Raw genomic sequence first — 26,483 nt, forward strand, 5'->3', positions numbered from 1 at the left:
ATCCAGTTTTGTGTTGTCTGCCATCTAGTGGAGAAACAGAGTATCACCATTATGCAAAGAAAGTGGTAGTGAGGCTGTCTTCTCACTTTAAACAAGCCAAACTAGATGTTGTGATGGGATCCTTTCTGGGAAGCCAGAGCTTATATATTTAATATGCCAATATTATACCAGTACACACGCACACACACATTATTTATATATATATATATATATATATATATATATATATATATATATATATATAATAAAATACATAAAAAACTGATGCAAAACAGATTGTACACATTTAAATTTTATTAAAAAAAGAAGTTATTACAGTTTACTGTACACCGCTATTTAAGAGATTATAATCCTATAGATAAAGAGCATTTGTCCTTTGTGACAGGCATGCCCACTTCACAAAGCAAAAGAATGGCAAAATAAGGGTAAGATTAACGAATAAGGAAAGGAAAAGGGGCAAATTACCATAATACCTGGGATTTAAAAAAAATGTAAAGGGAAAAAAAAAAAAGTGATTTTTTTTTTTTTATTTGATTTTTTTCAGTGTATTACACACTAGGTACTAGATACAGATACTATTAAAAAATCCATGCTGCGAGTTCACATAAGCCCCATGTCTGAGCACCCTCTTGATGCACAGGTATAAGGGACTTAGGAAGTGGACAGCCAGGACTGAACTAGACTTGACTCTACACCGGATGCATGCAAAGTGCACTGGAGAGCTCTTGGCAACACAAATGCAAGAGGAGATGTGATTCCATTGGCCGAGAGGGCCAGCAGGGGGTGAGGCCATGGCAGCAACCAGAAGACAGATCTCTATTCTTTCTTCCTTTCTCTCTCTCTCTCTCTCTCTCTGACAAACAAACAGCTGGAGACCTTGACATTAATAACTGCTGTCCTCTGAATGTGTGTGAGTGTTTGTTTGTATGCATGTGTAAACATTTGGGGCTTAAGGGTTCAAAACACAAAGGGCACACTGCAATTATTAATTTCTCCCCATCCACTAAACTAAAAACCTAGAAAAAGTCCTTCCTGAGAGCACCCTTCAATCCCAAAAACCTCTTCAGATACCCTCAATATACTGCATGTTACTTGCTCCAAATGGGTACCTCTTTTTATTGACATGGGGTAAAAGAAATCCAAAAGTTAGTAAAATGAAAAAAACAAAAAAAAAAAAAACACAAATTTCAATGTAATTTATAATTAAACTTGTAATGGAAGCACACTTATACATGTTTATATGAGATTCTTAAATCATTTGACACGAGTTAAAAACAAAGAAAAAATATTCAAACTAAATTTCCACATTATTTTTCTCTTAATACACTTTGTTAAAGTTCAGGGGGCAAAAATGAAGCTAAAATGAAATTGAAAAGCTGAGTTTGTCATCTCATATGGCCCACGCATAGGATGTGTTGCTATGCATGGCAAAATGTTTACCATGCCAACTAACAAACAGCAGAGAAGCATTTTTTTCTATACATGTCTGAGACATAAGGGAGCGAAAGCTGTGTTGCATATAAAAAAAAAAAAAGAAAAAAAAAAAGCAATTTCTACACATCATGCTGCCAGATTAATAAAATATATATCTTCCTTTGACTATGAGACTCAGGTGCATATAACCTTACATCTTCTATAACCCCCCCCCCCTTTTTTTTTTTTTTTTTTTTTTTTTCCCCTTTTAGAAAATATAAAACCCCATCAACAGTCAGACTTGAGAGAGAGGAAAATATTTTAAACTAAGACTTTTCTCCATTGCACTATTCGGCCAATTCTTGACTCGGGCTAAAACTCCACAAAAGTTCAATTGTTTTGCCCATAAAGCATTGATTTCATTAGAAAAGAAAAACAGGAGAGAATGCAAAAAAAAAAAAAAAAAAGAAAAGAAAAAAAAAGAAAACACTCCGCAGGATAAATATAGGCAGCTCTGGAATAACCAGACGAGGCAAACTTTGAACAGAAAAACTTTCCCTCTTCAGCCTGGCATACATCAACTGGACTCTGACCCAGTTTTATTTAAATTGGACAATGAACAAATTTTGAAAGTCAGAATGAGAGAATTGGTGAGAACACTGAAAATCACATATTCACAAACAAACCAAATCTGGTTCTTTATGTTTCATACCAACATGCCACTGATGATATCTGCAGGTGCTTGATGAAATTCAAAGCTCTTTATACAGAAGATATCTGCACACTTTCCACACCATATCAGCAAAAAATCCACCTCCATGGTAGTAAATGTTTCTCACTCTTCTCCTAAACTCACATCTTGTTTGTTGTGAGCCCAAAGTGATCAAGGCAGATCTTACCAAATCGAATCCATCGCATAAAATCTGTATTTAGACAAGCAGGTTTACATGACCAAAATCCATATGAACATCCATTTTGATTTCACCACCCAGTAAACTAACTAGATCTACATGAGGTCAAACAACAGCTATCTTAGTTATGCACAAGCAATAGGAAAGATGATGAACTCTACAAATGTTAGCAAAAATCTTTTCTTTTTAACATTTCTTCTAGGCTAGACCAACAAAGTCCTACACAACTTCACTTCTGCATCATACAATAATGTACAAAAAAGAAGCTTGTAATAGGGCGTTAAAAAGAGAGAGGGTGTGAGACAGGGAGGGACAGAAAGAGAAAGACAAAAGACTTTCATACAGTGTTATTACAAAATAAAATTGGGAGAAGCCAGGCAGGGCAAGAGACAATATTTTTTCTCTGGTTTCTTTAGGAAAATCTTTAGAAAATAACGATTTATGCTCCGTTCTTGGTCATTTTGTGATCACCGTGGAAGTTCAAATGGCACAGAGTCATAGAATCCAGCCACGTTTTGAGGTGGGCTTCCACAATGAGGGACAATAGCCAAAAGTAGCAGAGCCAGTGGAAAAGTTGTGAGTCTGTTGAATCACTGTGCGCTAGCCTCTATATCTACATCCTTGTTAAAAGATGCTAAAGTCACGATTTTTGGAATTTAAAGGGAGTTTAACAGATATTTTCTGCAGTAAACACGCTGGAGCGCTACCGTGGGCTTGATTGGTTAGCAGAAATTGTACAGCGTTACGTAAAATCCTGATGATCATTTCAACATACAGCTTGGAAACATTAGAATTTCCCTCCCAAAGGTGAGACCCAAATAAAATTTTTAAATGAAGACAAAGAAAGGAGGACAGAAAACTGGGAAAAGGGGGTCATAAAATGGATCCTGAATCTGCCATTCCTCTTTTGACAATTAAATCTTCATTTTCTATAAAACACAGCTTTTTAAAGAGAAAAGAAACAAAAAAAAGAAACAAACGGGAGAACCAGGGAGGCAATGATAATTCAAAATGACTTGTATGGGAAAGATCGAACAGAATCGATCAAATCGCTGAGGAGGGAGGAGGAAATGAGAAGTGTGTCTGGAAAAAATGCGTCCAATCACGTCCTGAAGACAAGCTGAAGACTGTCCTTGCAAAAGGTCTAAGCTGAGTGGACTCATATTAGAGTTAGATCAGACCCCTCGGTTGTCTCTGGTACGTTAGTAACATCACAAGGGACAAATGGGCACCCCCACTTAAATACAGCCTCTGCATCAGTAGACCTCCGTTTATAGTCCAGTCAGTCTGCATTGGAAAAGGTGGATTAGGGAGGTGATGACATGCATTCCAGCTATGCAGGTACCAACGTGGAATCAAGGGGTGAAAACACTACAAGCCTTTCTTTTGGTGGGGCAATGGAGAGAGCGAGTGAGAGAGTGAAAGAGAGAAAAAAAAAACACCAAGAAGTAGAGAGAGAACATCTAGAGAGTGTTCCGTATTCATCGTCAATGCTAGATATCCAAAAAAATCCTGGTTTAGTAATAATAACGATAAAAAAAATCACCTTGTTTAAATATGAATCTTTTATAGTCTGCTTCGCATGGTTTGGAAATAATATAGTCTCTGTGGTAAAGGGGAGGAACTGTCACCCTTAACTACAACTCCATGTCCTGAGCTTCATCCTCTGAAAAGTCAGACATGGAGCTTTCTGAAGAGGAGTCGCCTGCTCCTTCCTCCTGCTCCTTCAGAGCCTCCTCTGTTGCATATTTCTGGATGTATTCTGATAGAAAGACAAAAGTGAGGCAGAAAAATATATGGAGTCGGACATAGTGAGTGAATACTTCTATATCAGGGGTTCTTAAAGAGATAGTTCACCCCAAAATGAAAATTCTCTCATTTACTCACCCTCATGCCATCCAAGATGCTGAACACAAACAAAGATTTTTTTAAAGAATTTTGAGCTCTGTAGGTCCATACAATGCAAGTGAATGTTGATCAGGCCTTCGAAGCTCCAAAAAACAGTTAAAGTCAGCATAAAAGTAATTCATAGGACTCTAGTGTTAGCTTAAATCAATGTCTTGACCAGTTGGTTTTGAGGGAGAACAGACCAAAATATAACTCCTTTTTGCTTGTACATCTTGACAGCAGATCATGATTTCAAGCTTGATTACACTTCCTATAGTGCCATCTAGTGCTTTGTGCATGCGTGAAGCACTAGGAAGTGTAACCAAGCTTGAAATCATGATTGTGCACAAAATGTACAGTGAAAAACTAGTTATATTTCGGTCAGTTCTCACCAAAATCCAACTGGGTCACTTCAGAAGACATGAATTAAACCACTGGAGTTGTATGGATTATTTTAAAGATGCCTTTATGTGCTTTTTGGAGCTTTAAAGGCCTGATCACCATTCACTTGCATTGTTAATTATGGACTAACAGAGTGGAGATATTCTTCTAAAAATATTTGTTTGTGTTCTGCAGAAGAAAAAAAGTCATACACATCTGGGATAGCATGAGGGTGAGTAAATGATGAGAGAATTTTCATTTTTGGATGAACTATCCCTTTAAACTTTCTTAGCCCAGGACCCAAATATGACATTTTGTTTAACTGGGACCCACACTTACAGAATATGCTGCAATTACAAAATCTGTTATCTGTTTTAATGACAAACAATTGTGATATTGTGAAATTAAACACCTGACAATGCACACTCTCAAACTGTATAATAGTTTTTTTAGAAACTAATAAAATCAATTACATCCTGTTTGTGAAAGCATCATATTTTACAACTCCTTCAAACATATACCATGGCAACCACAGTTTCTGCCAAAAATACAATAGTTTCTACAGTTATTTTTAATAAAAAAAAGAAATAAAAAATAATACATAAAACTAAATGGCAAATTATTAGTCAGGAAAAGATAGAAAGATTCTGAAAGCCTTATACAGTTTAATTCCATTTGAATTTCAAGTTTCAAAGTAGGTCTAGTATCAATAAATGCAGTAACTACAGTATTTTGGCAGAAACTATGTTAACCATAGTAAAAGGTTTGTGAGTAAATACATTGAGTAATAGTTATAAATAAATATAAATAAAATCAAGTGTTAAGCTGACCATTATTCGTAATACTGATGTCTTTCTATTCATTTAGGATTGGACTATGAAAAATTAACTGCATGACACACTTATCCCACTTTGATAGACAGTACTCACTTTTTTCTGTTTATAGTGCTACATAAATTCTTAACTAAATTTTCATCTGTTGAAGAACTGCTTTTCGTCTTCAGACAGAATGTTCGTGGCTTTCTCTAGAGCTGCAGGTGCTGCGTGAGGAGATGCCATCTTATTTTATATAGAGCGACTCATTACTTTGAACCTGCCCACATAATGCATGGAGCATGCTCCTCGCTCTTTCTGATAGTTTATATAAAAAAAAAAAAAAGAGACAAATTAATTCTAAGAATTTGTAGTCTTTTATTTTGGCTAGTGGACACGGTAAACGCAGTGTTGTGAAAATGTCAATGAGTAACCCGTTGTCCACATCAACTCATCACCTGACAGCGCTTCTGCCTCGCTTGATATCGAGTGATGTCATCATAAGAAAAGCAGTTTATGGTAACCACCTCTTCAAGCTTCAAAAGTACGCAAAAGTATAATTCAGAAGTCCAATCAATTATTGTAAGCAACTTATGTCTTGTTCTGAAGGAATATGATAAGGTTTGGTGAGAAGCAAACCGAAATCTAATGTATTATTTAGTCCAAATCTTCAACAACCGTTGATCTCCTTTGCATGTTCATGAGAGACTGCAGGTGAGCTCGAGCTCCCTACATGACAGCAGAGCACTGTAGCTGATCGCGAGGTGGGGCGTTCAAGCCGAAACTTGTTTTGTTTTGCTTCAACTGGACCACCAGCGATATTAACAACAGAAAACACAACATAGCTGCACACAAACCAGAGAGCAGAATTGACAAAACATGTCTGAAGAGTTTGTAGTCCAAAAATAATGCATTTCTATGACTAGCCTTATTTATTTGAAACGGAGTCCTCAATAAAACAGAGAGACTACTGAAGGTAGTTACAGACACAACATGTCCTAACCAGACACCAAACGACCTGCAATAAAAGTTATCTTTTCCATCTTAATCAAAGTTTTTGTCCTAAACAGCTGCAACAAGTTAGAGGACATTCTGTTGATCACTTGGTTTCTATATTTGGCACTGCGCCGTGAGTCCCGTCCACTATTAACTGTCACCGGTCCAAAATCATTCTGATAACATTATATTGAAGCCAGCATCTCACATGCCAGTTAAAACAACTTGATTTTGGCCGAGAATATTACACCTACCAACTGTTTTCACGGAGGTCTCTTTAGGCGGAGGTCTGTCACACACACACACAGGTTCAGAATAGAGAAGAGGTGACAGACATTCCCGCTCCCTCCACCTTTCTCTCTGGTTCTGGGTATAGAAATGCATCTATTGATTGAATACAAACTCTTCAGACATGTTTGTATGTTCTGTTCTCTGGTTTGTGCGCAGCCATGTTGTCTTCTTTTGTTAATGCCGCTGGTGGTCCTTTTGAAGAGAAACAAAATGAGTTTTCACTTGAACTGCAGCGCACTGCTCTCATGCAAGGAGCTCTAAAGCTTGTGTGCAAACTTACGAGCGTGCACAGGAGATCAACGGTCATTGAAGATTTTCCCTAAATAATACATTCGATTTTGGTTTGTTTCTCCAAACCTTATCGTATTACTTCAGAACAAGACACGAGTCACATGCAATAATTTATTAGACTTCTGAATTATCCACTTTTATCCTACATCCCGTGATGCTTCGCGAGAAATATGGGCGTTACTTCCATTGTCAAGTAAACACAGCTGTTGTTGTGGCGTATGTCCATTCATTCTTTTGTTGCAGTGTTGGGATTTTAAGGAGCACGTGTCTGATTTTGTGACATATATCAAATCACTATATCAGCGGTACTAAACGATGATAAACTGAAAAAAATCAGAAAGACAAAGAAAGCGCAAAAAATCCCACCCACATTCGTTTCCCCAGTAAGACCCCCAGGAAAAAGGTGGATACTTTTGTGTCCTTTTAAAGCTTGAAGAGGTGGTCACCATAAACTGCCACTGTATGACATCACTGAGCACAATATTTTTTTCCACAATTTCTCCCTTTGTGTTACGAAAAAGAAATACATATGAGGTTATAACAACACTGAGGTGAGTAAACAATGAGTGAGTTGTCATTTTTGGGAGAACTATCCCTTTAAGCATAATCGGTGTAAGATCATGTATGTAAGCACGCTCACTGTTGTAAAATGACCTCATCATGTTTGTCACATGACCTCATTAAATACATGTTTAGTTCAGCAAGTGGCGCCTAGTTATCTTGTAAACAATAATGGTAATTTTTTATTTTTTTATTCAATTTGTGTTAAATATTGCTTAACTTTTGGCAGTCCTATCAAATAATGAGTCATGGAAGAGATCATTTCATTCATCACATTGGAAATGGAAGGTCCAGCCGAGTGCGGATAAAGGATAAAGGTCATATGCCAACAATGTTGGAAATGTTTAGCAATGTATACTATGCTCACACAGTGTGCTGTGGTTGTATCTTGCACATTTTGGCAAATGTAATAGGTCATCTGGGTATTCCACAAATGCAGAAAATGACAATATACTGTAGATAATGCATTTCAAAAAACGTATGAGTAGTATGCTACCAGTATCCTATTACAAACATAGCCCTAGACTCAAACGCACACTTTTCTGGGCAGAAGACCTCTCTATGTGTTGATGTGAAACATGGTGACCGATATAAACCCAGAGACCAGATGAAGGTTAAAGAACAGGGAGTCAAGCGGCTGTAACTAAAGGACGCTCTTCAAATCACCTTTGATTTTCTGTTTGTAGTCCTCTGGTCGGTGCAGGTACATGGCTGCTGCGTCCCCGTTCAGAGGGTCGATGGGGTTTGGGTAGGCCAGCAACTGTGGCAAAAACGACTCGAAGATATTGGTGAGATCTGTGAGAAGAGAGACAGGGAGCCGAGGCTTTAAAACAGGATCAGAGGTTTTGTGTTATGAGCCCGACATGCAGTACAAAATGGAGGATTTGTAGTGAGTGACATGATTATGGCCTAATCTCCCTTTCAGTGTGGGGTCTCTAGTCATAGATCTTTCTCTACCTCTCTCTCTCTCTTTCTTTCTCATAGGCAGTACTGTATGTTCCAGCTGTCACACTTTTGTACAAACACATAAACTGGACAATGGCACAAAACAGCTGAGTATATCTATACTAAAGGATAATGTATAGTCAGCTGCAAATGGTCATTATAGCTAAATAAACACAAACACGGTGATCAGATCCCTGCTACTTTTACATGGCTACTTACCAAATAAATAAATAAAATGTACATTAAATATTAATTTCAGTTGACATTATTGTATTATGTGTGAATAAATAGACCACAGAGTGTTATGAGAGAAATGAAACTAGTTATATTGGAAATCGGTTCCTCTGAAATTATACAAAAATATTGCTGCATGCTGTTCAATGCTTGACCAATAAGAATCAACTTTGTCCAAACAGTGGTCAGGTCTCCCCCAATTGTATCCATGACTTTTCCATGACCTTTTCATTTGATTTTTAAAAATCATTTGAATTCAGACCAAATTGCTAATAAATCATTCAGACCAATTTGCGAATCGGTTCAGTCGATTCACATGCAAAGTAAACGTAGTCAATTGCAAGAAAGCAGCATTCCAGTTTACATTTACTGTGTAAGCGGCATTCTCTGTACTCCCGTATACATACGGCTCGGTCAGCAAGAAGCTTTCTCCACAGCAACATAATTTCCCGGTGACGCTTGTGTAAATAACAAACATGGCATCTGAGGAAGACTTTGCTATATATTATTCTCCATTTCATTGCTTTATTTCAAGATATTCCAGAGTTGTTGCTGTGTTTGTTTTCTTAACATTCTATTGCGACCTGCAGCAGAATTGCACTGCAATAGTGGGGTTTCCCCTCTTACATAAAACTCAGGGATTCCCCCAGCATACTCCACCACATATTTGCTAAGGTGAGGGACCGTCGATATTTTTTACTGGTATATACAAATGGGGATAGTTTATAGTGTATGTGCTTTTGCCACTGTACTCCGAGAAATGTTTAATTCTTTTTGCTGTTGACTTTTTATTGTGCTGTATCCCATGATGTTTGTGCACTCTTAAAATGGCCACAAGAATGGCGCATGTGTGTTTACATGGCCACATTAAGCCGTGTTCTCGAGGAGAAACCTGGATGTGATAAACCGCATTCTCTTGGGAAATCGGCGTTCTCGTTTACATGACGTTTCAGAACGCCACTTTCTGCAAAAACCCTGGAATAAACCATTTTCTTAAGTGCATGTAAACAGGGTCACTGAAAAGAACCAAACGATTCACTCTTAAATCACTATGGCTTGCAAGTAAGTACTTTACACAATTTATAGCCTACTAAATATTTTTGAGCAAAACATAACCAGAAAGAATTATATTCACTATAGAAATGTTCATGACTTAAAATGTGATTAGTTTCCATGAATTTTCAGGGCTTGAAAAAACACTATTTAAAAATGCCCTGATATTTCCAGGCCTTCAATGACTGTCAGATCCCTAAGCTGTGTAACAATGTACAATAATAGGCCATAAACAACCAAACTACACTATCGGGTTAATGGTCAAGTCTGTATTTAGGGCAAATTTTAATTACTATATTATTATGGAGAGAAAGTAATAGAGATGGAGACAGATAGTGAATGTGACAGCAGCACAAAGACACACAATGGAGGTGTGAATGGATGAATGATTGCTGGTAGACTGGAGCTGTTTAAGTGTGGTTGTCAGGTGAGCTGATGCCGTTTTTTCAACCTTGTAGGAATTAGCTCATTCAGAGAGGGTAAGAGGATTACAGTGCACCACGATCCTGTCTAAGGGACCGGAGATTTTATAGTATTCCTCAAGCGACATCAATGCAAGCTGCCTACAGACCTGCATTAACATACAAAAAGGCAGACACATGTACAGTGACCAAGACCACATATACGTACCATAAAGAGCAGTCCATGTCTGGTTGATTACATCTAAACACACGGTCCCTGACCTGGACATAGAATAAGAGTGACTGCATTAGACACAACTAGAAGCAAACCTTTAAAAGTTTAAAGTTGAAAACACCATAAGAGTTGTAAAGGTCACAGAGACAGATGGGATTTCTCAGAACACCTATTTTAGTTATATCTGTCAGGTTATAAGGACAGTTTAGTTGTGGTGTTCCAGAAAAATAATAATTCTCATACAGCACCTTTAAGAATCAGCAAGATGGCTCTATTTTTCCCCCCATTCTTTTTCAAAGAACATAATATAACCATTCAACTTAAAGCTGAAGTATGTAACTTTTTCAGTGTTAAAATACTTTCTCCTATCTCAGCTTAATATGCTGAGACAAGATAAGCCATTCATAGGTAGCCATTTTTCCAAAAACTGTAAGTACTGTGTTTCTGTGATGCTGTGAAACTTCCTCTATTTGTTTTGGGGCGTATTCATGAAGCTGTTTTGAAAAAGTTTATTCTTGCAGTTCTGTTTAGTGGTGTTAGTGGCACAGAAATTACATACTTCAGCTTGCAAAAACAAAACAACACAACTAGGGCTGTGGTGATTACGAAATTTGGCCGACAATTAATTGTCAAACAAATAATTGCGATTATGAAGAATAATTGTCTGTTTTAGGGCTTTCGCGATTTTGAAGACTATTTGTCATACAAATTCATGCTTTTGTCATAGGTGCATGTGTGCTTCATAAACCTTAAGAAGTCATTTATTCGTGTGTACATTTTATATTTCCTTCAAGTATGCAAAAGTAAAATATTTATATCCAAAATTCTTCACTTTCACACGTTACTTTAAGGCTCACCGATTAAACCCACAAGCCCTTATTTCACATGAAGATCTTTGAGATTCTGTGTTTTCGTCATTCTCTCATCTCAGGTGTGACAGAGGGCTCCTCTGTGTCACTGTGTGTCATTGACACTGCGTATATGAACCCACAATGACAAGTAACACTTGCCATTACACAATCGTCAAAATATAATGAAACCGGAGCACTTTACATTCACTAAAATCCTTGTTTATATTTTCGCGGGAGTTTTGCGAACCTTCACAGATGGTGCATGCATCACAGCGCTTCAAATCTGGTTCAGAAGTGGTTAATCTTCAAACGCTCTTAAGGAGCTGCACTCAGTGCGGTCCGCGGAGTTCATTTGAATGAGAAACTCAAACGTGCCGTTCATTCCCTTATTTGGACAGTAAAAAGTGATTGGAATTTAAAGTGCACAACAATCGCACTGCGGTTAGATCAAATAACTGCAATCAGACGTATATTTAATAATCACGACAGGCCTAAATACAACCCAAATGGACCAAAAAGTCTCCTTGCGACAAAGTATTTTTTTCCCTCACTATGATGTAACGTAACGTGAAATTGCAAGTGAAAATTGGACATGTTGCAAGTTAAATGTGTATTGTCAGATGACTTGTATTTTACATAGTGCTGTCAGTCGATAAAAATATTTAATTGATTATTTGCATGATTTTTTCATATTTAATCGTGATTAATCATAGATTTCGAAAGGGCTGAAATTTGACTATACTATATTCTTGTCCTGTCAAAATGCATTTAGTCCCTACTTAGAAAAGAAAAAAATATGTAACAATAATGTTTTATTAACATTTTCCAAACAAAGCATTCCATAGTATAAAGACAGAAATGCACTTAAATAGCACCAATTCAAGAAACATTAAACGTTTCCCAAAGTGTAAGTTGGAGGCTGACTATTTGAAAGAAGTAATCCCCATTGGTTGTGTTTTCATTGCAATGGGCATTAAATCTCTTAAACTCTCATTCTCCACAATATTAAGCGTGGCTATACACTTTGCTACAGCAATCATGAAGCCGCATTTACATTATTCGCGCCGCTGTAATCTCCATATGAAAAGCACTGCAGAGAACATCTTGTTTTGCTTTTAGCACTGACACTGTCAATGATACTTCATCCGAATTGTCGGGTAAGACGGAAGCTCAACGTGACGCCTGGGGAAATGCTGATGCTTCACTCCAGTGGTACAAGTTATTAAGGTTTATCACTAGTCCCATCTGGGTTTTTTTTGTACATTGTACAAAAAATTACAGGTCCTTTCTCACTGTTGTGTGTGTGTGTCTGTGGTGTGTACGTCAGTTTAATGTCCCCTGACAAATTACAAAGGTTCCGCCCTATTCAAACCAATGTTCAAAACTCACAAAAAGCAGAATTGTCAGAATCTAATGTCATATTAGTAGAGTTAATCGTGTTAAGAAAAATGAACGCGTTAAATATTTTAAATTAATATAATGCGTTAACGCGTTAATTCCGACAGCTCTAATGTGTTTAGCTTTTGCTCAGGAATGCAAATTTTTCACGAAAATTCACATCATGCTCAGTGTAATAATAAATATATGATTATTTTTCTCAGAGCACACCAGAAGGCCTACACTGCTACAGGTCAAACTGCAAATTCATACTCAAAACCCCTTTAAATAGTCACTAATGCACTTAAAGCATACAGTGCATTCAGAAATTATTCAGACCCCTTCATTTTTTTCACATTTTGTTATGTTGCAGCCTTATGCTAAAATGCTTTAAATTATGACTTTTTTCACAATCGACACTCCATACCCCATAATGGCAAAGCAAAAACCAGATTTTCGATAACTTTGCAAAATTATTAAAAAGAAAAAACTGAAATATAACATTGACATAAGTATTTAGACCCTTTGCTATGACACTTCAGCTTTTTTTTTTTTTTTTTTAGCTCAGGTGCATCCCATCCCACACGTCTATAAGGTCTCACAGCTGAAAATGCATATCAGAGCAAAAACCAAGCCATGAGGTCAAAGGAACTGCCTGCAGAGCTCAGAGACAGGATTGCGTCGAGGCACAGATCTGGGAAAGTACCAAAAAAAAAAAAAAAAAAAAATTCAGCTGCATTGAAGTTTCCCAAGAGCTCAGTGGCCTCCATAATTCTTCAATGGAAGAAGTTTGGACAACCAGGACTCTTCCTAGAACTGGCCACTGGGCCAAACTGAGCAACTGGGTAAGAAGAGCCTTGGTAAGAGAGGTGACCAAGAACCAGATAGTCACTCTGGTTGAGCTCCAGTGATCGTGTGGAGATGGGAGAAACTTGCAGAAGGAAAACCCATCACTGCAACACTCCACCGATCTGGGATTTATGGCAGAGTGGCCAGATGGAAGCCTCTCCTCAGTGCAAGACAAGCACAAAAGCACCTAAAGGACTCTCAGACTGTGAGAAAAAAAGATTCTCTGGTCTGATGAAACAAAGATTGAACTGTTTGGCCTCAATTCAAAGTGTCATGACTGGAGGAAACCAGGCACCGCTCATCTCTTGCGCAATACCATCCCAACGGTGAAGCATAGTGGTGGTAGCATCATGCTGTGGGGGTGTTTTTCAGCGGCAAGGACTGGGGGACTGGTCAGGGTTGAAGGAAAGCTGAACACAGCAAAATATAGTGATATCCTTAATGAAAACCTGGTCCAGAGCGCTCAGGACCTCAGACTGGGCTGAAGGTTCACCTTCCAACAGGACAATGACCCTAAGCACACAGCCAAGACAATGCAAGATTGGCTTAGGAACAACTCTGTGAATGTCCACCGATGGTCCCCATCCAACCTGACAGAGCTTGAGAGGATCTGAGGAGAAGAATGGCAGAAATCCCCAAATCCAGGTGTGCAAAGCTTGTCGCATCATACCCAAAAAGACTTAAGGCTGTAATCACTGCCAAAGGTGCTTCAACTAAGTACTGAGTTAAGGGTATGAATACTTATGTCAATGTGATATTTCAGTTTTTTTTTCCTCCCCAATTTGGAATGCCCAATTCCCAATGCGCTCTAAGTCCTCGTGGTGGAGGATGAATCTCAGTTGCCTCCACGTCCGAGTCCATCAATCTGCGCATCTTATCACGTGACTTGAGCACGTTAGCACGGAGACCTAGCGCATGTGGAGGCCCACACTACTCTCCGTGGCATCCACGCACAACTCACCACGCGCCCCACCGAGAGCCACACATTATAGCGACCACGAGGAGGTTACCCCGTATGACTCTACCCTCCCTAGTAACCGGGCCAATTTGGTTGCTTAGGAGACCTGGCTGGAGTCACTCAGCATGTCCTGGATTCGAACTTGCAACTCAATACTCACTGAGCTACCCTGGCCACACTTCAGTTTTTTCTTTTTAATAAATTTGCAAAGTTATCAAAAATCTGTTTTTTGCTTTGTCATTATGGGGTATGGAGTATAGATTGATGTGACATTTTATAAAGCATTTTAGCATACGGCTGCAACATAACAAAATGTGAAAAAATTAAGTGGTCTGAGTACATTCTGAATGCACTGTAATCCTGGGTCAAAATGTCATAAAAATGTCACTTACGCTTCATCGATGTTTGGATGAAAAATCTTATTCATAAATCCTGCAGAGAGGAAAGATGTGAGTGAGATCAATGGCAGAAATAACATTTGATTTCACAGAACTGGCTGTGCTCAACCTTACCCCGTTACACCGGCCTTACAGCAACTATTCAGCACGACATAACAGCACAATATGTGCTTATTCCATCTTACACACCTAAAGTGTGATTGTTTGAATGTACTCTGCCCATCGTTTTATGAAAACACTAATTAGTGTGGCTTTAGATAAGCACTCTGTTGCAAATGGCCATTTGTGATTCGCATTTAGTAACACATTACCTATAGATGGAGATTTGAAGGGGTATTTGTCTGGAAGATCTACTCGCACTTTCCACACGCCTCCTTCATACGGTGCTGAAAGAGACAAATGAACGTTGACGATACAATCCATAACTGCTACTCGCATGCAAGAAAGGCTTTGAAAAGACTAGCATTAATGCCTGCTTACATCTCTACATGACTAAATGAGGTATTTGCATTTAAAAGTGACACTGTGTGGGCATAACAGTAACACCTAATTAGCTAATTATGAATTGTATGTTAAAGGCACACATACACGTGGGTGTGTATGTATACATGTGCATAGGGGACGGTTTGCTGTTGGCACTGATATGGACTCATCGGGGTATGGTGCAATGTGTGCTTACTCCAAGAATAGTCCTCTGCAATTTGACCCTGTGTGGCCAGCAGCTCTAACTAGGAAAGGTAAAGCATAGCTGTAGAGGTTGCGGTATCTACCTCTCAAAATGGAAAGCAAGGGAACACCATTAAAGTGTAGATCATAATATGACAATTAAAAACGGACAAGAACAGTGTTTAAAAAACAAAAAAAACAAACAAAAAAAAAAAAAACACCTAACTGGCGAAGTCATTTTCTCTGTAAACAATGATAGCCTGTCCGAAACGAGTAGTTGTGTGGGGTGGATGTTTAAATTTGCAAAAGTGTCATCACTGCTTCATGCGACAGCTAGGTTAAGAAATTTGACTGGGTGAAATCTGACATAGCACCGACTGGGTGAATCTCACGAAAACTGTAACAAACATGTCTGTCATACTTCACCACAAAATCATTGAACAAAAATATATTCTTTACTTAAAGAAAATTAATCCTATTTTAAGGACCATTAGGAATTTTTGAATAATGACATTATCAAAATTAAGCAAATTTCGCCCCAGAATTCTCATTAGCGTTATGCAAAAATAATAACATATTTAAATTGTTAAGTATGTATCCATCATAGAAGTGTTTGCTGTATTGCTTGTAATTTATGCTTAAAAAAAAAAAAGTAATTGTATAACAATTTTTTTAAATGTTCTTAAATTCCCACAAAACAATGTAACAATGCCAAAAATCTTAATGGTCCTAAATGTAGACTTCAGGTCCTTGATGCTGAACTCTGATTCTATCTATTCAGATGTATTTATTATATTGCGGTGAAATGTGACCAAGACATTTTTATGAGATTCATCCAACTTTTTGAAGCCATTGAATGTAAGCAAATAAAAAACAAACTTACTTCCTTGTGGTCCATAAAACTTCACTACAAATTCGTTGAGTCCACTCAGGATTGTGACTTCATGTTTACTCTCTATGCTAAACAGAGTTTGTTAAGGCAAACCCAATGAATTAATCAATTTACAACGCAAAGACAGGTAATAAAATTCACAATTGTCTTATAGACAATACATCCTAAAAAAGGGCACAGGGGAAAATATTTAAACATTTAAATCAGGATCAAATGAGATTGAATGATGAGCTTATCAAAATACTAATTAACCTCAAGTTACGAAGGGTAGGTCAGAAATTTTTTTTTTTTTTTTTTTTTAACCCAGCAGATCACAATACAACTAGGTAGGACACACTGAAATGGCTTTTCAAACTACTAAAAGAGCACTTTTGCACTAACCGATCAATCAAAGAACTTTCAAGGTTCTTGTCACACAAACAAAGATTCTCACTTGGTCTTTATGCTTCAGCCATCAATAATTATTAAAAGGTTCAGTTTAGCAGATCGGATTGCAAAGAGTCTATGGGTCTCACTCACACCTTTTTGGCTGATGCACACACACATACGTACACAGAGGGCATCAGGGCAACTCAATACAACACTCCTGTCATTAGCTATGGCTATCAGACTGTCACTTCTCATATTGCCAGCACAGACAGCTGCAGTCAAACCATTGTTGAGCAAGACGATACATGCTTACCACCACCAATACCATGCCAGAGATCTGTGTTCACTTGGAAGCAAACATCTAAAAACTGAGGACAAGGTCTGTTAATGAATGAACAGGTGTTATATGATAGACTAGTTCAAAAAAAAAAAAAAAAGATATATTTTTAAAAGAAATAGACATTTTAAACTAATTGTTTAAACATTTGTGCAGAAAAATTTAGTTTAACAATAAAGTTGTATTAATTAACTTCAGTTAATGCATGAGGTATCATAACCTAACAATTAATGATTTTTCCCAGAATTCAATCATTGTGGTTAATTCTTACTTACAAATATAGCATTGTTCATTGATGGTTCATGTTAGTTCAAACTGCATTACTTAATGTAATAATATTTACTTAATAAAAAAAACTTTTAAAATGTTAAAAATGTATTAGTATATGTAAAAACATTTTTTTTAAATTTTAACCAAGAATAATAATTGCAGTAAATGTATTGTTTATTGTTATTTCAAGTTAACTAATCATTTCAGTTTAAAATTCATTGGATGCTTCCACTCAACTGTCCAATGACATTAACTTGACTGGCAAGAAACATTTTAAAATAAGGTTATATTCATTAACATTAGTAAACTACATTCATTATTATGAACTAACAATGAACAATACTTTTTCAGCACTTACTAATATTGATTAAAGTTCATCTAATGCATTTACATGTTAACAAATAGAACATTATTGTAAAGTGTTAAATGTATTAATATTTTGTTAAATTTGAATACATTTTTGAACAAGTTAAATTTAGAAAATGTATTCTATTTATTAAGTCTATTTATTCATACATTTTAAAAGTGATTTATTTAAATGTATTTTTCAATTCATAAACTAATTACTGATTCCATCATTTTTTTTTAAAGTGGCCCTTCACTTAAGCATTTGAGAGATCTGAAAGAGATTGTGTTTGTTGCTTAAAGTCACCATCTGTTTTTGCTGTTCTTCAGTTGCCGCTCTAACGCTTCAGTCTGCAGCTGTGGTCACAAAGGGGTTAAACATTGTGGGTTTATTTTGGGCTGTGAAGCATCTGCGGAGGCTAAGAGAATAGTGGAAGCACCCAGGAAGAGCGCGTTTCTGCACAATGCTTTTACACTTACTGATTCAAATCTGAACAACGTAACCCTGTCATTAGCTGATGTTACCCAACACAGAGACAAACGGCATAAACAAATATGATCCTGAAGATCGTACTGATGACTCATGCTTAATAATCTCAATTTTTCACATGCTTGTTTCTTTACACATGAGATCGGATTCTGTTCAGGAATGCTCCTGTCTGGCAGCACCTACAGGTTGCTCTCAACTAGAATTGTGAGATAAAAGAGAAGTGTGCCAGTGTGTGTGTGAATCCCCAAAAAACCTGTAAAAGAATATGTGCCCAGCGCTGTTATCATGAGACCTTCAGTAGGGAAGCACCATGCTGTGCAGTCTGGTTATGCCCACTGACCCATGGGACTGGTTTTTGCCTGTATTATTGAGGCTGTTTGGATAGACAGGCATACACACATGAACACATGTACACACACTTGAAAAGCAGGATGCAGGGGGTTTTCTCCATTCTTCATGTCTTTGAGGCAGTTTTATGGACTGGCCTGCTGTTTCCTCTCATCACAAGGACAGCACAGGAAGAGAGGGATTCATTCTTTCTATACAGGAAGAAAAATACAGGTCATATTTCTCTCCACCTTCATATAATGTCATCCACCCTTTGATCTGATGTTACAAAGGATCTGCAAGTCATCTTTTCAGTTTACTCAGATCTGTTCAGATATGCAAGTCATCAGTGCAGTTCAGTCAGATTTGTACACTAGGATAATTCAAACGTCCTCCATTCTTTGTACAGCACGCATTTCTCCTCCGAGGCATTGGTGACACAGATTTAAAATAGATTGCAATTAGCGGTCCATAAATCCTGTACATATTAAAGGAATAGTTCTTTTATCATCTTCTCACCCTCATGCTGCACCAAAAACCGATGTGATTTTTTTTCTCAGTGGAACACAAAGAGTTATTTTGGTCTTCTTGGTCCAGACCAAAAAATAAATTGATACATTTAGTCCTGGTTCGCTTAGCGTTCACACTGGCATTTTTAACACCGAACCTAACGATACAAAACCAAAGGCATCAGGAAAAAGTCACAACCTGATTGGACAGCTTTTATGACGAAACTTAACGATCATCCAAAACAATGCTGGCTGCTGGGCAAAATGCACTCGTTATATTTATATATGTATATATGGTGGTATTTTTACCAGCTGAGAACAAACGAAGAGTTAATAAAATGTGTAAAGGAGTCAAAACAGCACCAGGAATTCCTCCGTTGCACACACAAATGAAGATAAGCTGCAAGGATGGCTGACAGCGGTTCCAACGCCTGTACCGAACTATAATGGGCAACATAGCTCCTATGAGGAGAAGAACCAGGTATGCTTGAGGTCAGTATTAGGCCTCCTGTTTTTGGTCCATTTAGACATCTTTGGTCCAGATTGCATTCATATATATATCAATCGAACCGCACCAGAGTGCGTTTGGAACGGTCTCGGTCCGCTTGTTTGGTGCGCACCAAGTTTCGGGTGACAGCATTCACATTTGTTCTAATGAACCGCACTAACAGAGCAATTGCACCAGAGTTCGTTTTAATCGAACCAAACCTGCTAAGTGTGAACACACCCTTAGAATATAGTGCACTTGCATTGTATGGAAAAGAGCAGCATTAACATTCTGCCTAGCCACTGATGTTCCAGGGAAGAAAGTGTGAGAGTGTGAGTAAATGACAGAATTTAAATTTCTGGCTGAACTATTCCTTTAATTCTCTCAAAACACAATGGTGTTGAGCAGTAAAATTTATCAAAGCAGTGGTGCATTCTTTCCCCAAACACACAGGTGGAAAAATGCTGCGTTTGCTTTGACGAAACTGTAGAATGCACCGTTCAATGCACATGACCTTTAACAGAGTGAAATGTTCCTAAACAAGGGTTTATCTCCAGCCCAAGGCTCAAACCAGCTGCTGACAAAGCAATCCAAACGTGTTAACTTCTCACAAGACACTGCCTTAACACCCACCTGTTTTTAACCATCTCACCACTCCCTACCCCATTTAATGGATTAAGCCATAATCAACAAGAGACCCCTACACCTTGTCTACACCAGACACGAGCGATGTTGTGTCGCGCCTCAATGGGTTGAGGCCGTCTACACTGGACGCATCGAATCGAACGTTCTAATCTGTTTATTTGTCTAGTTGGCAGGAGGACATACATTTACTGTTGCTATGGCACGACAGGATTTACGCATCCAGTGTAGAGAGCATCACTGAATATAATGGGAGTGATTTGCTTTTGTCGCGCCGCTTGTGTCTGGTGTAGACAGGTTGTAAGTCCTATGTTCCTTGATGTACACACATAATCTAATCTCATACTATAGGGACTGATCAATTATCTCACTCAGAAATATCAGACAAATTTATTGGTGAAGTGTGTAATTTCTACAGCACTAGCATCACAAAACTGCAGTAATAGTAATGGTTTTAAACAGGTTTTACCAAACACCTCCCACTGTTTGGGCAAACATACAGACCCGCCCTGACTCAAACCATTGGTAGAACCAATGTTGCTTGCCTGAATAAATGTGATTCTTAATTTTTGCACTGGGATAGGAAGAATATTTAAACATCCAAAAAAAAAAAAAAAAAGACAAACTTCACCTTCATGGAGAAAGTGTGAGAACCAATCAGATCAGTGTTTATGTATGCTCATATACTCTGATTTAGACATCTATGTGGATTCCTACCTACTGTTGCGGTTCATTGTGCAATGTCATTTTATAAAGATATAATTATGAGTGTTTATAAACCTTTGTGAATGAACAAGCCCAGACATGTGTCTGGTCATATGCCCTTATAGGCAGTCGTCTTGTTCTGCTTTGCCCTCTGGTTTAAAAATAAAACACCTCGGCCCATTTTTGTAAATGGACTTTAGTCATGCGGCTGAAAACCACTGGGTTTTTGCCTTCTTTAAGAAGTCTGTTGTGGGAAAACAATGTCCTAGCCTGGAAAAGACAAATGATGAAGACAGCCATGAAATTCTGCTCAAATAACCATGGTCGACTACTTTAATACCATGAATGAGAATGTAGTTCTTGTCTGTCTATGATCTTCAATCTCATCAACATTGGAATCCAGGAACGTAAAGCTGACAGACACAGCATTAAATCACGCAATGAGTCAACAATAATTAAAATTAATCCAAGTTTGCCAATGCCCTGTTCATTCTGCTTTGCCAAGGATGAAAACAGGGGGCAGACATCTACTGCCAAGGGACAGTGTAGCAGCATGTTCTTTCCTCAGACACATTCATTCATCAGGGACAAACACGAAGAGCAGAGAATCGTATTCTGCTGACACCTAATGCTAACAGCTAGCCTTGGGGTGCAGGCAAAATATTTACCCACTGCCAACAGGGTGGAAAACACAGTCTGCTTGTTAGTTCCACACTACTTAAAGATGATTAAAGACAATTCATCACCTGTCTTCCGCAGGCCTGTTCCATTTGTGAGAGTGTCTGTAGAGTACAAGAGTGTTGCAGTCTAAACTATTCATGTTGATGCAAAGGGCTGTAGATGTTCTGTCTAGCGTTTGTAATCTGTAACCCATTTTGATATCTCAGTCCACCTACAGTGTCAAAAGAACTGGTGAAGCTTATGGCAAACATATTCAAAACATTACAGACAGGCTCAGGCCCTCCCACAATCCAAATAACCAAAACAGGAACTTGAAATGACTATTTTTTTTCAAACCTCATATTAAGTGTAAAAGAGTGCAAAACAGTGACCACTGTTAGCAGCCTGAATCCCGCCAGTGTTTTACCATTTGCATTTTCAATAAAGAACTCTGAGCTTTGAACCAAACCATGCAGCCACATAATGAATAACAAAATTACAACATTTGAATTACAGCAACAAAAAAAAAAAAAAGTATTTGAAAGTACAAGAGTATGTGTACTCATGAAGGAATGAATGTATAATGCGCCAACACCACAACAACATACTATATTTAACCAACGTTAGGTATGTAGCTAATTAGATGGCTAACTAAAGCCACAGCCACACTAGGTCTTTAGCATGAAAAAATATTTCAGACACCGCATCGGATAGGATATACTAAATAAATATTCTGATTTTAATAAAAAAAATAAAATAAATAAATAAAAATCACAATTAACAAATAATGTTATATTCAAAATGTTAAAATAAACCATCTACTCCTATTTTCTGCAAAAAAAAAAAAAAAAAAAAAAAATTTCTATTGACCTTCTGGTCATTTGAATCCACAGGTGAGAGTATGAACTTTGGTATGCAGCAGAATACAACATTTCTTTGCATGAGCCTGCATTTCCAATCTCCCGCAATTGAATGAATTGCTAAGTGTAGTTTGGCCATGGCATAAGGCTAGTTAAACTAGCTAACTAGTAAGTCTACTCTCCTACAAAATCTAACAAGTCTGCTTATCGCAATTCCAGTTTCCATGGGAACTGCGACTTCTCTGATTGGTGAATTTTGTGCATCGTGTAGTACTAATTTGGTAAATTCTTAACTTAAATGCATTTTTTTTAATGTTGAAATCACAATAACTTAGGGCTTCTACAGAACCAAATAACATCACTTAACCTCTTCAACTCTTTGGACCTACCAGTGGGTCCAAAAGTGGGCACTATGTCGAAAAAAACTTTATGCTTAAAAATGTTCAAGTCCCCGGATATATGTCAGGCATATTTGGCATCTTACGAAAGCTTAGAATCTGAACTTTTCATAGATAGCCATCACTTCTGCATTTATATTACATAAAATAACAAAATATGGTCTGAAATCATCTGCATCGCAAATAAGCGCCACCTAAAGGTAATGTGGTAGAAATCTAAATTAACATAAGTCTATCAAATAGCACTTAAATAGACAAATCATATCAAATGAAAGCTCTCATTCTCAGGAATGCGACTGTATAGTTAATTTAGGTGCCCTAATACCACAGTTCGAAAGATTTTCAAAAGAATCAAAGTGAAATATGATTTCTGATTAAGACATTAAGTACAAACATCACTTTTATGCACCGATCACTGCTGCTGTTAGCCCCAAATAGCCACTTTAAACTTTATATCTGATCTTACCTTTATATCTGATTTACTAAAAAATGAGTAATTTTTTACTTCTCTTCCAGCTTGCTTGTGTGAATAATCCAATGTTATATCTTAGATGTCCAGAACAAAATATGCGGTCCAGCAGAAAAAGGATGCTAAACAAATCATCAGAAAAATTTTATTGGCTATTGATGATAAAATGTTATACATCATCGCAAAGGGGCTCAGCTTTCTAATGACAACTAGATTGAGCTTCTAGTCCACTCAGAGGCCGAGATACTCGATTAAACAATAGGGGTGGTGCATGAACTGAAAATTAGAATGAATGTCTATGGACGAGCACATTTGTGAGGGCTAAAATGCGTTAAGAGCGCCACCTACATTTCAGATCTGCATTTTGTGATGGAAGGTGATAGAAGAAAAAGTATTTTTTTTCTAGAACTTGCTGCCATCTAGTGGAATAAAATAAAACTTTTTGGAGAGAGATAGTGTGAACAGAACCAGAATTACATGCTTTCAACAAAAAAAACAAAAACAAAAAAAATTTATTTATAAATTCTATTTATCATTAGACTGTAAACAAAATATTATTTATTAATAATTGGAGACTTTAAAGATTTATACATTTAATCGCTAAAAATTGCAAATTATCCATGGATAAATGAAATGAATTTTCACGTTGAGAACCCTACTGTTAAAAGAGGGCCTTTTCGTGAAAACATGGCAGGAATTTCTCTCTTGCTGTCATACACTCAGACACACATCATTTTGCTCAAGTTGGGCCAATAAAAGACAGGAAATGTGGTAGTTTTAAGTCTGCTCAACACACTAAGAGGAAGTAAACCAGTTCACTGACAGAGAGACAGAGAAGAGGCATCTTTAATTTTACATTTCCATTCAACCAGTTACCAAATATGGGTCACAATTTGCATTGGCTTATACAGGGTTAAAAATGCCGCGAACCTGACAGGAAGCCATCTATGGTGATGCCAGTATCACTAAAACAACTTCCTATCCCAGTGTAACCTCACACCCTTGCCCAGCTGCCTGGCTCAATGACTCACTGTGTACTCTGCTCTAGACTAAAGTTATGCGATGTGTGCAGCCTACCTTTAATGTTCCAGTGGATCCACGTCCTTGAGGATTACAGAACTGTTCTAGAATCAGTTGTTCTAAAACTCACCCCAAATTATGAAAGTGAAGCTCTGTGTGTACATGGCCTAAAATTCAGTTCTAGAATTCTAGAGACACATAAATGTGACCTTACCTGTGTTAAAACTGCCACAGCAAACGGACCTCTCTAATTATTATCATTTATTCCCTAATTAATTGGCACTCCTTTGGTCAGCAGGCTGGGACAAGGCTGATGGTCTTCATCTCTCCTGGACATCTGCCATTAATCAGACCAAAAGCACCCACCAGCTATGACAGCACTGATGTCACTTTACACCTAATACCACAATACATACACAAACACTTACAAATGCAAACATCTGTGCTAGGTTATGTGGTTCTGGGTTTTGTTCCTGATGCTGGTACTATGCTGTACAAAGCTAAAATGTTCATACTACACCAACACTGAAGATTCAAAGTTTTTGGACTGTCCAGCCTAAGGTGGATTATAAATAGTCTCACTCGATTTTCTCCGAATCTGAGCATAGTTGATGCAAACCCATTTGTCACGGGGCACAGTCTTAGAGACCCAATTTTGGTTATAACTCAGTTTTAACAAAATATGTAGCCATTACATTTTTCCTTTGCAGGGAAGTGTAATGATCAACTCCAAACATATATGGTCTGCTTGTGTTATGCCTTAAAAAGGAGATGCTAAACTTTGGCAAGTCATCACTGTGCATTATTGAAATCAGGGTCTATTGAATAAACATTATGACACTACTTCTAATGTGCATATCACATACATAATGTACTATGCCAGTATGTCCCATAACTGCATTTGTTGATCTGAAAGCCAGCAGCAGAGAGAGCGGATGAGTGAGGGGAGAGGGCACCTTCAGTAAAGCACAACTCAAAGCCTTAAGGGCTAAGAGTGTTTACCTGCAAGATTAGCAGTCCTGTCCACAGTTGCACCATCCCTCATAGTGTCAACTAATAATGGAGACATCGAGGGCCCAGACTGGAACCACAGCAGGAAATTACTACTACTGGGTCTCACCATTAACATGAGGGTCATTAGGGACACACAAAACGAATCTGAGAGCTTTATTAAGTCTGAGTAATGAGTTTCAGATTTGGAGAAACTAAAACAACTGTCATATTTAAAAATAGTTTGTCTAGATATCATTTAAATGACACCAAGTAAAACCTATATTATAAAACAGTTAGTTCTGACTTTAATTTCGGATTTGATGAGCCGCCTTCGAAGCCTGCGATCACGTATTCGATATTAATGGATAACTCTGCAACATTGGTTGGCAACCGTAAACAGCCTACAGTTAAGCTAATAAATTATATTACCAGTACTTTGTGGAAGAACTGTTTATTCCAATTCATAATAAATGTAAATATACACTTACTGAGAACTTTATTATGAAAACTCTGGTCCTAATAAAGTGCCCGACGTGGACTTCTGCTGTTGTAGCCCATCCGCCTCAAGGTTCGACGTGTTGTGCATTCTGAGATGCTATTCTGCTCACTACAATTGTACAGAGTGGTTATCTGAGTTACCGTAGACTTTGTCAGCTCAGACCAGTCTGGCCATTCCCCGCTGACCTCTCTCATCAACAAGGCGTTTCCGTCCACAGAACTGCTGCTCACTTGATGTTTTTTGTTTTTGGCACCATTCTGAGTAAACTGTAGAGACTGTTTTGTGTGAAAACCCCAGGAGATCAGCAGTTACAGAAATACTCAAACCAGCCCATCTGACACCAACAATCATGCCACAGTCAAAATCACTGATATCACTTTTTTCCCCATTCTGATGGTTGATGTGAACATTAACTGTAGCTCCTGACCTGTATCTGAATTATTTTGTGCATTGCGCTGATGCCACATTATTGGCTGATTAAATACTTGCATGAATAAGTGTTCCTAATAAAATGCTCAGCGAGTAAGATTTTTAATGCAAGTTTGTTGAAAATAACAGGATAACTAACACTGCTGATGTTTGCGAAACCAGACAAGTTTTATATACAACAATAACACTAACTGTACTTAACAGTTACTTGTAACTAACATACAGATTATAACAATTGCAACTGGGAGATGCTTTGTCACATGGATTTGATG

At 37.7% G+C, this 26,483-nt stretch overlaps 1 protein-coding gene across 4 annotated transcripts in view; it reads right to left on the reverse strand.

Moving 5' to 3' along the window:
* Nucleotides 1-499: 499 nt before the first annotated feature.
* The window catches only part of LOC127435088 (ubiquitin-conjugating enzyme E2 H), a 42,100-nt gene continuing 16,116 nt past the window's right edge, over nucleotides 500-26,483 (reverse strand). Inside the window, exons 2-7 of one of the 4 annotated variants that reach the window (XM_051688259.1) lie at nucleotides 16,394-16,470; nucleotides 15,156-15,230; nucleotides 14,839-14,878; nucleotides 10,406-10,458; nucleotides 8,210-8,338; nucleotides 500-4,086 (exon numbers count right to left, since the gene is read on the reverse strand). In XM_051688259.1, coding sequence (XP_051544219.1) covers nucleotides 3,962-4,086; nucleotides 8,210-8,338; nucleotides 10,406-10,458; nucleotides 14,839-14,878; nucleotides 15,156-15,230; nucleotides 16,394-16,470 — 499 coding nt within the window. In that variant the 3' untranslated portion in view covers nucleotides 500-3,961. The other 3 variants (XM_051688258.1, XM_051688261.1, XM_051688260.1) reach the window with 3 other exon arrangements.

Source organism: Myxocyprinus asiaticus, chromosome 45 (assembly GCF_019703515.2).
Source record: "Myxocyprinus asiaticus isolate MX2 ecotype Aquarium Trade chromosome 45, UBuf_Myxa_2, whole genome shotgun sequence".
In the NCBI taxonomy this organism is placed as follows: domain Eukaryota; kingdom Metazoa; phylum Chordata; class Actinopteri; order Cypriniformes; family Catostomidae; genus Myxocyprinus; species Myxocyprinus asiaticus.